This window comes from Ursus arctos, unplaced genomic scaffold (genome assembly GCF_023065955.2).
Source record: "Ursus arctos isolate Adak ecotype North America unplaced genomic scaffold, UrsArc2.0 scaffold_5, whole genome shotgun sequence".
Lineage (NCBI taxonomy): Eukaryota > Metazoa > Chordata > Mammalia > Carnivora > Ursidae > Ursus > Ursus arctos.
Genome location: NW_026623067.1, coordinates 14,223,825 through 14,238,208, shown reverse-complemented (window position 1 = coordinate 14,238,208; position 14,384 = coordinate 14,223,825). Strand labels below are relative to the sequence as shown.

The 14,384-nt window shown below is 53.0% G+C and overlaps 1 protein-coding gene across 1 annotated transcript in view; it reads right to left on the bottom strand.

Moving 5' to 3' along the window:
- Window positions 1–3,789: 3,789 nt before the first annotated feature.
- The window catches only part of ADAMTS2 (ADAM metallopeptidase with thrombospondin type 1 motif 2), a 224,622-nt gene continuing 214,027 nt past the window's right edge, over window positions 3,790–14,384 (bottom strand). Inside the window, exons 20-22 of the mRNA XM_026507732.4 lie at window positions 14,255–14,384; window positions 13,839–13,928; window positions 3,790–7,219 (exon numbers count right to left, since the gene is read on the bottom strand). Of these exons, the coding sequence (XP_026363517.2) occupies window positions 6,762–7,219; window positions 13,839–13,928; window positions 14,255–14,384 (678 nt within the window). The 3' untranslated portion in view covers window positions 3,790–6,761. The remainder of the gene's footprint in view (window positions 7,220–13,838; window positions 13,929–14,254) is intronic.

Genomic DNA, 14,384 nt, shown 5'->3' with positions numbered 1-14,384 from the left:
ACTTTGAATTAAACATTGATAAATGGCATCCCAGAATTGTCAGATTGGATAATTCAGGCCAAACATCCTACTGAAAATAACTAAACAGATTGAGCAAGAGAAACAAAACTCTTGAATGCATCAAATAGCTAAGAGGCTATTGAGAAAGCCTCAGCCACTAGCACGGAGCAGATCAGAGCCCAGAGAGGTGAACCATAGCCACTAGGAGACTTACACAACATTATCAACCGCTTCAACCTCACTGACATCTGCACAGCACCCTACTCAGCAACAGCAGAATATGCACCATTGTCCAGCGCGTGTGACCACATAAAAGGCCATAAAAATGTCTCAATACATTGAAAAGGATTGAAATAATGCAAAGCATGGGGTTTTCGGGCACAGTAAAATTAAATTAGAAAAATCAACAACAGAAAGAAAAAATTGGGAAATACCCAATTATTGGGAAAATTTAAAAAACACTTTTAAATAACCCACGGGCCAAAGAAGAACTTATAGGTGAAATTAGAAAATATTTGAACTGATGGGGCGCCTGGGTGGCACAGTGGTTAAGCGTCTGCCTTCGGCTCAGGGCGTGATCCCGGCGTTATGGGATCGAGCCCCACGTCAGGCTCCTCCGCTATGAGCCTGCTTCTTCCTCTCCCACTCCCCCTGCTTCTGTTCCCTCTCTCGCTGGCTGTCTCTGTCTCTGTCGAATAAATAAATAAAATCTTTAAAAAAAAAAAAAGAAAATATTTGAACTGAATGCAAATGGAAATACAACATATCAGCTAATTTACAGAGTGCAGCTAAAATAGCACATGAGGGCAAATGTGTAGCCATAAAGGCCTATATTAGAAAACAAGAAGGATCTCAAATCAATAACCTAAGCTTTCATGTTGAGACACAGGAGGGGGAATCACTGCTTCCAGGTTACTGGATGACCTCGAGCTCTTAGGAGCAAGGTGGCGTTTCTCTGGGATCCGCGTGTCTTCTGTGAGGCCCACAGAGGTGGAGCTCTGTTCCTCCTGAACCCAGTGGCCAGACTTGCTCATGTCTCAGCATTTCTCCAGGACCGACCCACCCCAGGATGGTGTGGAGGGCAGCACATTCACCTGTCAGCCAGTCACCATTCTGGTTCCAAGACTGCATCTTTCCTCTGGACTGGTGACGGGGTTCTCAGTATTTGCTCCTGAGCCTACTTCTAGCTGTTTATTTGAATACTTGCTCTGTGACAGACAACTCCCTGGATGTAGTCCTCAGGCTCCACAGTCACTGGGGCCTTAGACAAGTTGTGCATGGGGATACATTGCATAAAGTGAAAAAACGGAAGAATTTATATTGTGCAACCACTAACTAAAAGCTGACATAGCTATAACATTAGGGGGGAAAGTTTCAAGAGAGAATTAATGCTGGAAATAACATCTGTTAATTCCTAAAGATGAGGGAAAATGTTACCAAGAAGAAATGCAATTAAAAATGTGTATGCTCCCATTAATGTGGCCTCAAAATAGTAAAATGGCTTCTTTTTTTTTTTTTAAAGAAGGGTAAAAATCAATAAAGCTGCAAGGAGAAATAGAAAAATCCACAATTGGCGAGAGGTATTAGAACAACTTTCTATCACATTAATAGAAGAAGACAAAAAATCAAGATATAAAATATTTGACTAACACATTTGACATAATGGACATTTATAGAACTATATCCAACAACTTCTAGTTACAAATTCTTTTCAAGTACAGGTGCGATGCTTAGAAAAACCACATCCTGGGCCATAAAGGCAACTTCAACAAATTTCAGAGGGTTGAAATCTTCTAGAAAATATTTTCTGACCACAATAAAATAGCTGGAAATCTGTAACAACCCATAACTAGAGTATCTCTTAATGTTTGGAAATTAAGCAACATGTTTTAAAATAACTCTCAGGAGTCACAATGGAAATCAGAAAATATTTGGAATGGAATGATAATAAATAGTTGAAATACCAAAACTTGTGGGGGATAGCTAGTACTGTGCTTAGAGGGAAATTTGTAGATGTAAAATGCACAGAATTTTTAAAAAAGAAAGAAAAGTTGAAAGTTGTGATCTGAGTGTTCACTTAAAGAAACTAGTACCTTCGTTGAACCAAGGCAGTGGTCGCTTCGATGCACGGAGGCTGTGTCTTTGTGTATCTTCTCTGTGTATTTGAGGCTAGTGTCTTGCTGGAGCCCTCACAGAGAACAGTGTGGAAATCTCATTCTGAAAGGCAAACAGTTCCTGGTCCCGGTCTGTTGTCTCCACTTGCCATGAGTAGGTGTGAAATCTTCTGTGTAGGAAAGTGGCGAGTGTAAGAAAAGACCCTCCAGGACGTCTGCATGACTCGAGTGGGCATATGAAAATTTGGGTATAAAATCATGGGAGTATGGCTAAGGAGCGACTCAACTCAAGACAGTAAAGAAACGATGTGGGGTCATGAAGGGCAGAGGGACTGGCCACATGGCCTCTCAATGGGCGTGTATTATGTTCCCTGGGCTAAGGATGTACAGTAAGGCATAAGCCATTGACTATGACCATGCATGGCCGCTCGGTGCCTGGGAGTCAGGGGCTGATGTGGTGTGCAGAGGAGGGGGTGGTGGCCAGGACCTTGGTAATGTGATCATATGCTTCTCCTAGCCATTAACCAGCATGCCTCAGAGAGCACAGACAGAACCTTCCTTGCCTGCCATTCCTTCTATACCTTTGCAAATACCTAGTTTCAGTCAGTTCTGCTCACCCAACTGCACCTTGCCCCCACCCCCACCCCGCGCTTCCTAATACACACACTCACACCCATCCCAAGTTCCTCTCCCCCGTTATAAAGGACTAACTGCACTATAACAATGGAGTCAACACAAGTTACAATGAATAGGATGAGAAATCCTATGCATTCCCAAGCCACCTCCAACCTCAGTACAGATTTGTAAGTTTGCCCCCTCTCCCCAGCACTGTGCACACATGGTCTGTCTACCTCCTCCATGGCTGGGGGTATGGGGAGCAATCTCCTTTTCCTTCAACCTCCCTCCCTCTCCCCAACACTGCAAATATCAAAGAGGGCCAGAGAAAATCGGCTTGTCTTTAAAAGTGGAATACTGATTATGAGGTGTGGGGTTGCCTCATTTAGCAAATAAATGCATAGGACTCTCAGCTAAATTTGAACTCCAAAGAAACACCAAATAATTTTTTAGTATAAGTGTGTCCCCAGTTTTTTTAAGAGACAGAGAGTGAGAGCGAGTGGTGGTGAGGGGCAAAGGGAGAGATAACCACAAGCAGGCTCCACACCCAGCATGGAGCCCCGCACAGGGCTCCATCCCACAACCTTGAGCTCATGACCTGAAATGAAATCAAGAGTCAGACGCTCAGCCGACTGAGCCACCTGGGCGCCCCAAGTGTGTCCCAATTTTATACTAAAACGTTATTTGTCGTTTCTCTGACATCCAAATTTAACTCAACATCTAGTAATTTTTCTGGGAACCCTAATTACAGGAGAGAAGGGGTCGTAATCAGGGAGGAGTTGGAGTCAGGGGATTCTTCATCTCCTCCTGGAGCTAAAGGTTAACTTGGAAGCTACGGGCTACGTGGTGTCTTCTGGGCAGGGGAGCTGGGCGAGGGACCCGTCCTTCTGGGTGCCCCTGGCCCTTCACGGGGTTCCGACTTGAGCAGCCATGGCTCGGTGCCCCCTGGTGCGGCCCACACCCACCCCTTGGCCTCACGAGGGCAGCACGTCCTTCCACGTGGCCCAGTTCAGGCTGAGGACGGGGGTAGCATACTCAGGGTAACACGCACACACAGGCATGATGTGCAAAAACACAGACATTTTGACTTTAATAAGTTATAAAATCAAGAAGCCAATTTTTTCTCTACAGAAAACAAATGTGTTGATGGCTGTGATCAGTAAGATAAACGCTGTGATTTGAGTTCAGCACCATGATGATTCCTGGGGCGGTTGCCTGGCGTTTGGGGATACAGAGTCCTCCCGCTTCATCTCGAAGGAGCGCTACTGAGCACCATTTATAGACGCCAAACAAACAACCAACCTTAAAATACAAACAGAAGGCTTATACGGGAAATTCCATGGGTTTTCCAAAAGGAGCAGATCAGAGAGCCGGGTCCCCAACCCCAGCAGGAGTCTCCCCACAAACGCAATTTTCTGGAGCCGCAGACAGAGAGCTCTGAGTCTCTCTATGGTGCTCCGCAGCCTCAGCTAGAAACCCTCCTTGGCCTTCAGGCTGCAGGGGCCTCCAGACACAGACGCCGGCTCTGGAAGTTCAGGACTGTTGCTAAGCTGGCTCTCCCACCGGTCCTGAGCTCAGTGGGGATTAGGAGTCTCTCAGAGTCTGCTAAACCCTGTGTTCCTTAGACAGAGAGACCTTGGAGGACCATCCGGTTCTAGAGAACTCAGAGGGTATATGGCCCCAGGCACTGAATATGATGGCCTATGGGACGGTGGCCATGCTGGCCTACAGTTCCCAGAGGGCGTCTCTCTCCTTCCAGAAGAAGACAGGCAACCCTGGGTATGTCCTGCCTGGAGCCTCTTCCTGAAGCCTTCCAGCCCCAAGACATGTAGCCCTGCTCTGCCGGGATCTGGGAATGGAGTGTTCCCATCCTGAGCCCCCCAGGCTGAGTAAACTGAGTAATACTCTCCGGTTAGGGTCAGTCACCCTGAGCTTCCTCTGCATTCCAAGACAGACCCACGCAAGAACTGCCCAGTCCTGCAGCCCGTGAATAGCACCAGTGGCCCTGGGTTCAACCAGTAGGGGAAAGGCGAGGCATCCATTTCCTGATCAGAGAGAGACAGGAGTGCAAAGTGCTGTAAACCACATCTGTTAAAGAAGTGATACTATGAGAGATACCCAAAAAATGTTTTCTCCAGTTTGCTTCTAAGAGGCAGCAAGCTCCCTTGAGACACCAGGACATGTGTGAGTATGTGTGGGATGCAGTGACAGAGGGGAGGGAGGCCGCCGGACCAGGTGGGGATGAGAGGCAGTTAGTTATCACCCAGCGGGGAGGTTAAGCATCATGCCAGATAGCGTTCTCACTGGTTCCTACACCCTCACCTTGTCCCTTAGATCACACACAGGCACACACCCACACACACACACAGATCAGAAAAACATACTTAGCACCTCAGACTCAGTGTAAAGTAGCCATCATGGTATTATCCTGAACCTCGGTGTTCCCATCCATAGAATGGGGAATTTTAGAGAGCTCTTTCTCTAAAATCTATGACTGGTGAGAATACAAAGGCTCTAGAACTTTCCTAGGCAGGGAAAGCTTAAGAATTATGTGTGAGGAGCAGCTCAAGGGCCCTGGATCTTATAATTTGGGGAAGTTGAGGCTACAGTTCACAAAATATCCATGCAGGGAGGGGTAAAAATTAGCCACCGTCCTCCCGTCCACCCCCACTCCCTTCCTGTTTCTCTCTCATTCACATCTTGCTCACAAAGCACCATTCTGCCAAAAACAGAAGTTGTAAAAGTTTGGGAACAGCCAAAGATAAAGCGGGTTCTCCCCACCTCCCACCCTGTGCTTCCCTGATCTCACAGGTCCCTGCTGGGACTTCCAAGGCACAGAAGGAGGCTCCATAGGGCTAGACAGGGCAAGGCCACCCCCACAAGCAAAGCTGGTCTTCAGGAGCCAACCTGAGCCCGCAGAGCCCCATCTCAGAACCCCGAGCATGGCTCCCACAGTGGCAGCCACCCCCTCCCACCCCTCTGGGAGAGTCATGGGCCTTGCATGCAGGCCAGGGTTCGTGGAGATGAGAGAGGCCTGAGAGAGGCTGGAGCGCACCCCACTGTCTTCTCGTGGAGAAAACGTGGCCCACTGTTTAGATCTACAAAGTCCTTAGTACCTTCCCAGGAAGGAGCAGACGGCTTCACAGCTAAGTCTGGGCTGAGGCGAACAGCGGGCATGAGCACCAAACGGGCCAGGTGGCTTTTCTGAAGTCCTTCCTCCAAGAGGCTTCATCTGGCCAGGCCTGGAGACCAGAGGCTGCAGCCTGGCAGCTCTAGACCCTAACAGACCTTCCAGACCCCCCTGACATATTCTGAGTTGAAGTTTAAGGACTGAGGATTTTCGCACGCAAAGCTAGACTTCTACTGAAAGCACATTATCTGGCATTGGGGGCCAGCTCCCCCAGAGGCAGCAATGGCTGGAGCCCGCAAGCAGCTCTAGCGGGGTGCACCTCCCAGGTCGGTCGTGGTCCCCGGCGGGTGACCATGCTTATCCTCACCACCTGCCTGCCTTGGAAGTCATTGGCATTCAAGTTCACGGCCTCCACTTCATTGTGCACATCTTAGTGATGGGTCGATTAGCAAATCACTTTATCCTAGGAGTCCCCACGGACCTCCCTCGGTCTGGGGAGGGGTAGGAAATGTCCCGCGGCTCCAGAAGGGTTGGTCACCACCAAGGAAAGGAAGATGCCCAATCACTGCTCAGGAACTTGGGGACGTGTCTCCTCTCTCCGAGTTAGCCTCCTGCCCGCCCTCACTGATGGCGCTCATAGAGCCTCTGTATTCCTCTCCATCCCACACCTGGTTCCAGCACGGGACTTAGAACATTCCGGGGCCGGGGAACAAACACGTGCGGAGCGGGCTGCCGTATGCTCACAACCATATGCATAGATGTTTATGTCATTCTCCCTCTCTGTTTTCTCAAAACCCTTTTGGAATCAGAAATTTTTCCTTCATCTCCACGATTTGCCATCCCATGGAATATATCTATAAGCAAGGGGGAAAAAATGCTATGGATGCTATCTTTCCATTTTATTAGAACTTCCCGAGCATCTCTCTCTTCCTCATCTCATCAATGAGCTCTTGGATTCTCTGGTTTTTGGTCTTCTCATACGGGCTCGGTCGTCGAGGGATCAGGTTGGGAGGCTGGACCTCCTCGTCCAGGCCGCTGATTTTGTAGGGCACGTCGACTGCGTTGGTGTCTGGGTGATCCTCGGTGCCGTTGGTGCTGGAGGCATTGAGGGGCACCCGTGGGGGCGTGCCCGGTGCAGGCTGCACCTCCATGATGAGGGTGGGCACCGGGAGGGTGGGCACAAGCTCTTCAATGTCATTGAGCTTCCCGGGCGGTGGCTCGGCCCCATCGTCCACCTCGGTGAGGTTGTCGTGCAGGTTACAAGACTTGCAGCACAGCTTTTGGTAGCCTGGGATGGAGCAATAGCGAGACAAGACTTCCATCCTACAGAACATTGACTTGTCGCCTTGGCAGCGGCCCTCTGAAAGAGAAAAGTGGGACAAATAACCAAAGGACAGGGTAAGGGGGACCTGGTTCCCCCAGAGGAAGCAGGAAGAGGCGTGTAGAAGAGCCCAGAGACAGCACAGCGGCAAGCGAGCTCACGCAGAAAGTCCCTGTGGTTCTGATGTCAGAGCAGCCCCGGAGCACAGTGCTGCCACATAAGCTGTGAGCAATGTTCCCCGCCTCCAGGCAGGCCCCCGGGGTTTTCTGTCTCTCTCAAAGTCTGAGACAGACATGAGGCGTGTCTGTTCTTAGGCAGTGATTCCAACTCGTCTTAAACAATGGGACTTCGTCCGGTTCCTATTTGATAACCCAGCGGTAACCCCCATGAAATCCTGTGTTGGAGTTTGGCCCTATAATAACCTATAAGCAGTAATGATAACAAAATTGAACGTGAAGGAACCAATTTCTAAAACCCAACAGAACATATCCCAGAGCCTTGGTGGTGGCCTCACCATGTTCGCCCTCAGTATGTTCCCATCCTCACTGAACTTCTCTGGACTTGCTTCCCCTCACCTCGACTTACGGCGCAGCCTGCCACACTGAGCTCCTGGCCAACTCCCCAAAACTGCTCCCTAACCTGGTGCCTTCGCACAGGCTCACCCTCCTCCCCTCTCCTTCCTGCCCAAGAAGCTGGCCGCCCACGGTCTAGCCTGCATGGCTTCCGTGACAGCCTGGTGTCTCTGCCCACACAGCTGCCTTCCTCTGGGCCCAGCTCCAGCTCTGTCTACAGCTGTATCAAACTGGACCCTTGAACTCCATGGGGGTGGGGGGTGCCAACCCCCGTGCACTTGAAACTCCACATCTAACTTTTGCCTCCCCCCAAACTTAACTACTAAGAGTCTACTTTGCCCGGAAGCCTTACCAATCCCGTACAGTCTGTTAACATAGATTTTGTATGGTATGTGTATTATACCCTGTGTTCTTACAATAAAGTAAGCTAGAGAAGAGAAAGCGCTATTAGGAAAATCATAAAGGAGTACAGTGCTGTATTTATCGCAAGAATCCCACGTGTAAGTGGGCCAGTGCAGTTCAGACCTGTGTGGTTCAAGGTCAACTACGGTCCCACCCACGCAACCCCCCTTGTTCTTGTTCTTAACTCTCCTTCACTGTCTTCTTCCCCAGTTTCCTTCCCTCTTCCCTGCCCCCCACCACCTCATCCCACACACAACACAAAAATTGAGAGGACTTACAAGAATTCACTCGACAGGAAAGAGTAAGTCATGTGACAGCACAGCAGGGGATGTCGGATCCCTTGTTAATTTCCGATCCCCAGCCTCAGTGGGCCCCCTACCTACTGTGTCTCTGCTCAGCCACCCTCTGCCATCCCCAGCGAGCATCTCAAACCTTTCCCGCCCTCTCCCTCTGTGACCGCCTCTCCTCCTGAAGGGAAGGAAGGATCCAGGTGGGAAGGAAGGGCCAGCCAGGGGTGAAGCCCCCTCTGATGGCTCTGAGGGCCTGCGCCAACATGGGGCGCGGTCCACACCCACGCCTGCGGCTCCGCTAGCCCACAGAAACTTCCTGCAGCAACAGACAAGCAGGTCCCCTCCCACTCGGGAGGTCCTGACGGCGCTCGCTGCCTGCCCACTGCTCCAGCCTGAAATCTGCCCTTCCGGGCTGGTGACCCCCTGGGTTGGACACTGACTGCAAACCCCTGGAGCTTCAGACTCTCGGAGACAGCTGCCTACGAGACGGGGCCCTGACCTCCGCAGCCCCCAACGTGCCAGAGACCCCGCAGGTCCAGCGCAAGCCTGGGGCCTCTGCTGGACCCCCTGTCTCAGAGAAGGGGCTCTCCAGCGCACAAGCCAAACCCCAGGTGCCCCCCCCGTCCATTCACTCCTAGGTCCGTCAGTATCTCCTCCTCGATGCTCTCCGATATGTCCGTGCTTCCCTCTCTCCCACCTCCGTGGGGTCAAGCTGCTTTACCTCTTGTCTACACTGTGCTAAAAGTCTTCTTTCTGCCTGCCTATCTCAATTCTTTCTCCTTCTTGTCCACTATCCTGCTCTAGTCAGAATGCTGTTTTTCAACTGAAGATGTGACCATGTCACTGTCCTGACTGAAGCCCCTGTGTTACCCCTCGTTTTCAGCGTGAAGACCTGTCCCCTTCACCTCTCTGGCTTCCCTCAGGCCTTGGACCCCCTGCTTTATACTGTGCTCCCTCTGGTCCCAGGGCCTTTGCACATACCATGTCCACTTCCTCTGTCTTCCTTCAGTTGCTCTCCTCTTCTCTTCTAGGCTCAGCTGAAATGCATCTTCAGGCAAGCATAGCCTATGCTCCCTTGGGGGGCCCTCCCTTTCCTAGCACTCTATCCCAGTTGGCAAGTTCACACTTAATTGTCAGATAAGTTTGCCTGACCTACAAACCAAGTGGAGTGGTCCTATTTGAAGCTCAGGGGTGCTCAGAGCCCCACCTGCTCCCTTCCCCACTCCCTGGCCCTTCTCCCCTTTCTGGCAACCTCCAGGTGAGCCGAGTGAAAACCACTGAGGCCCAGGCCTCGACAAGACAAGGACAGAGCATGGCTGGAGGTGCTGCTGGGAGTGGGGCCATCCCTGCTACAGAGCAGCGACCTCCCATCCCCTGTGCCTTCTCCTTCACACAAATAACAAGACTGCTGGTAAACCTCTCCCTCACTTCTCTCCCGCAGGCTGGGACCCTGGGAACCAGACGTCCCATAGGTAGAGGGCAGGGGTCAGCTGACGGCACCCGTGGGCCAAGTCTGTGCCTCCACCTGGTTTTGTGAAGAAGGTTTAACTGTTACCATCTGGCCGTTTAGAGAAAGCTTGCGGACCTGTGGTCAGGTGCCCGGCAGTGTCCCAGTGCCCAGGTCAGAGCCTGATGCAGAGAAGCACTCGACAAATGTCCTTGAATACATGGGCGAATCGGGGCTAAGGGTCCATCTCCCTGCCACAGGCAGGCGATGGCTGGGGGGCCGGGCCCAGGTTCCTTTGATCAGTGGCTACATTGCTTTATGTTTTTAAAAGTGAGAATGAATGAATGAATAAATAATTAAGAAAGCCACAGGCCAAGAGCTTGGCTACGCTATTATCAGCCTAGACAAATTTCAAAACCATCATTCCCAACCACTCTTAAGGACACCAATGGTTGGGTATTTTTAAGTTTTATCACTGAGCAGAGAGCCCTCCAAGGGGAAGGGGATTCCACCACCAAGGGACCCATGACGTGTCCAGAGGCAACGGCTGGCGGAGGGTCCCTACACCCAGAGAAAAATTCCACTTTCCTAATACTTGCTCTTCAATAGTTCCCAGTAGCAATGACCTAGCAAGACCCACTCCCTTCCAGCGAACAACAAACCACTAGGAGCAAACCCATTCTCATAAATTGAAGCCATTGGTGAGCCCTTCCCACAATCTTGGCTCCAGCCAAATACCACCTGTGTTCTATTTTGCCCACTAGTTTCCTCCTTTAAATGAACTCCCTTTTTAAAAAAACTTAAAATTTATTTTAGAGGAAAACTTTACACTATCACCGTTAACGGGAAAGGAGCAGCGGTCAATAAAGGGGACCCTAACCGGGAATGCAAAGAGAAATTTTAAGTGGGTGTTTAATCCCTCAAACTCCAGGAAGACAGCCCTGCCTGTGCGGCTCCAAGCCGCAGAGAAGCCAGCAAGCGTGAGGGAGATGTTGGCACCCCTGCTCAGTGGGGCTTCCCCTCCAGGAGCCACGAAGGGGACAGGGAGCTAGGGAGGGGCTGCTTGGGGGAGCTCAGGCCATATTCACGCACCACCTCAAACCTGCCTGTCTCCCACGCTTCAGGAAAGGCTGGGATGGGGAAAACCTGGTTCTCTTTTTCCTCAGTCGAGCCTCACACAGCATTTCACTATGCAAAGTTTGGGCCTCAGGGTAAGGAAGCGTGGGACCCCCGTTGGCCCGCGTCCTGGTGCACCCCAGCTGTCTCCGGGTGTCGGGAGCCCCTTCAGCGAGGGTTCCTTCTGGTCCGGTTGGGCAGGGACAACTTGGGTGCAAGTTGTCCGGGTCTCCTGTGTCTCTGGAGCCAGGACTCCTTTCAATGACCAGAGCTCTGGGCAGGGTGAACCTAGCCATGCTACTGTGACCCCACACTTGCATGCTGGCACCTGGGGCCTAGCCCTGTGCCCTGAAGCCTGTCTCCATGACGCTGCGTGGCCCCATGTCGTCCTTTCTCACAATCTCCTCCTCCCTGGCACGGGATCCCCTTCATAGGAAAGGCAGGAGAGAGAAGCCCACTGGCGGGAGGCCCCTGTTGGATCCTGACCCACTGTCTGGTCCTGGTCAGCGAGGTGAGCAAACACTCCAGGCCCCGTGGCTTCTGAGGTGAGGCCTCGGGAGACACGGGCAGGCACCCCTGAGCACACGCTCACATGAATGCACAGGCCAGGTGCCCAGAGCCACTGCTGCCGTGCCCTTCTCCTGACCCAGACCCCCAACCTGAGAAGTGGGCGCCTCTCCCTCCCCGAACAGGTCGCCTAAGGCTGAGAGCTGTGCCAGCAGCCAGGGCAATGGCTTGAAAGTGGCTCAGGGCACTGTGGCCTGGACCAGCACTGCCTGGGCTCCTGACCCCACATTCTCACTCCACTGATCCCAGAGAGGGGGAGAAACCCACCCCTGGGCCCTTTCCCTGACGGTGAAACCTCCATCTGTGAGGAGAGAACCCAGATGGTCCCACGAGGGGCTCTCGTTTAGCAGGAACCTTCAAAAGTCAAAGTCACAGTGGAGTATCTCCACGGGCTGCTGTCATGGTTTGAAAAATGCCTGGGATGGGGGGGTTACATCCTGCCGTGGGGGAGGGGCCTACACAGCCACCTTGGGCAGGGGGGCAGGCGGGGGATGGTAGTCATTTGAAGCAGAAACCCAGCCACTAATGCGGCAGAAGGGCAGCCGCGGAGGTGAAGAGAAGGAGCCAGCCGCGGGCCAAACCCACGCACCCAGTTTCACGGAACTTTTATTGACTTTATTTGTGGGATGCATGACAGGAAGTCTTTCCATCGTTAGTGAGGAGAAAAGGTCATTTCCACAGTCACTTTGGCACACACTAACGTTGTCTCATAAAAAAACCAGAAAAGCGACGACAATGGAACCTAGGTATTACGTCATTGGATACATACAAAACACTAATAAAATATCCCTGATAAACCAAAGTGCATATAGACAGAGAGCACGATGCCCAGGACCGTACCGCACCTTCCCAGAGGCAGAGTCACTCACGTGGCCTAGTCAAAGTTGGAAGTTAACAGTCGTGAGAATTAGTATGCATTACACACCGAGTATTTACATAACAGTAGTCAGAGCCGGGGAGGAGGCAGCGGGATGCTGTTAGCAGGTGGCAGGGGGGGTGGGGGTGCGACACGGGGCCTGGGGCATGTCAGGGGCTGGCGCGCTGCCCTCTGTGTAAGGCAGCGCCCGGGACGAGGCTCAGCAAACAGTCAGTGCCGACTGGCTGCGCGGCCTCAGAGGGGGTCTCCTCTCCGCAGAGCAGAGCGGGCTGGAGCCAGCACGCCCGGGGCTCCCCCCCACCCCGCACAGGCCGAGGGCTGCAGGAAACCTTGGATGAGCCAGAGGGCCTCCCCCTGGGCCGGCGCTGCCTGCCTCCTACCTGGATCACGACCCGCTCTGAAGCTGGAGTCAGCAGCCAATTCTGTTACCTTTCAACTTTAAGGCATTTTCTACATAGTTTTATCTAAGCAAAAAAAGCAATAAAAATTGAGGTAATTCTGTAGTTGTTCACACTGGTAGGTGGCCGCATCCACATCAGACAGTCTCTCTCTCTCTCTCAATCTCTCTCTCTCACTCTCTCACCTCTATGGATGGGGTCATGTGCGCACGATGAGAAAAGGCCATTGGAGCTAATGGACAGAGAGTGAAGTGGCGGTGTGTCCCCATGTCCCACTGGAGGGACACGTCCCCTGCCACCTCCGTGTGACCCAAACCCCCCGAGGGGATGGGGCACGGGGGCCAAGGGCTGTGGAAGTTGGACGCAAAGGCCACAGGAAGCAGGCCACAGTCGCACGAGTCAGGAGGACACACTGAGCACAGGGTCAGCAGCAGCAGCAACAGCAGGGGCGGCCGGGGAGCCCCCAACGCACCCCTGGAATCTCGGGGCTGGGCCACCCGGCGCGGCAACACAACATGGCGCGCCCCAGAACCCCTCTGGCCTCGCCTTGCTGGTGGGCGGCGTCTGAAAGGGGACCAGCGGGTTTCCCCCTTGACTTCCGACCGGCAGCTCCAGCTTGGAGGGATGTGGCCCCGAGAGGTGGTCACCAAGTGGTCACATGTGCACTCTGGCCTCTGGCCCCTCCAGCACCAAGACAGATCTTTGCCCCTTTACACGCCATCACCAACCAGGTCCCGGCCCCCCACAAGAGGCCAGTGCCCCGGGGCCATGCCTCTGCAAGGCGGGCCTCCCGGCCACACAGCCGGGGCAGCTCCAAAGGAGACGGCCGAGCACAGAGGCCCGGGAGAAATCAGATTCAACCGAGAGAGCGCTCAGGAAGAGTCAGGGAAGTTTTCCATAGAAAGAGAGGAGGGGAGCCCACGGCAAGCTCCACAGGGCGCAGGGCATGCACTGGAGGGCAGAGGCAGAGTTATAAACGGGCCGGTTACTTGACGAGGTCTTCTGGACAGGAGAGTCGGGGTCCGGTCGGGACAGCCACTGAACCACGTAGCTCTTCTTGGAAGGATCGGAGATGTTTCCTAGAGAGGAGAGGAAGGGCTGTGGCAGCTAAGGCCCCACACTGGGCCCTCACGCACCCACCGCCCCAGGCATTCGGGGGCAGCAGGAGGGCCCTGACTCCCCAGTGTGCTGTTCATGGTCACCGTGAATCTGCTTCTGTCTCCCAGACCACCGGGGAGCTGCTAGGAAGGCAGTCAGGGCTGAGTTCCTTCCATTTCCAACTAGGGAAAGGTCTCAGCCCTTAGCCCTTCCGTCTAGGTCACAGATGCTGAGTCTGGCCCAGCCCCCCTCACCCTGGGCCTGCTGTACACTGGGGGCTGGGGACCGGGGGCAGCAGAAGGCTTACGGGGACAGGAGCCCAGCCTGCAGATCCTGGCTGTCTCAGGCCGCTCCTCACGGCAGATCCCGAAGTTGTCATCCGCGGTTCGGCAGAGCACGGGCCGCTCCTGGGTGCCATTGCCACAGGTCACCGAGCA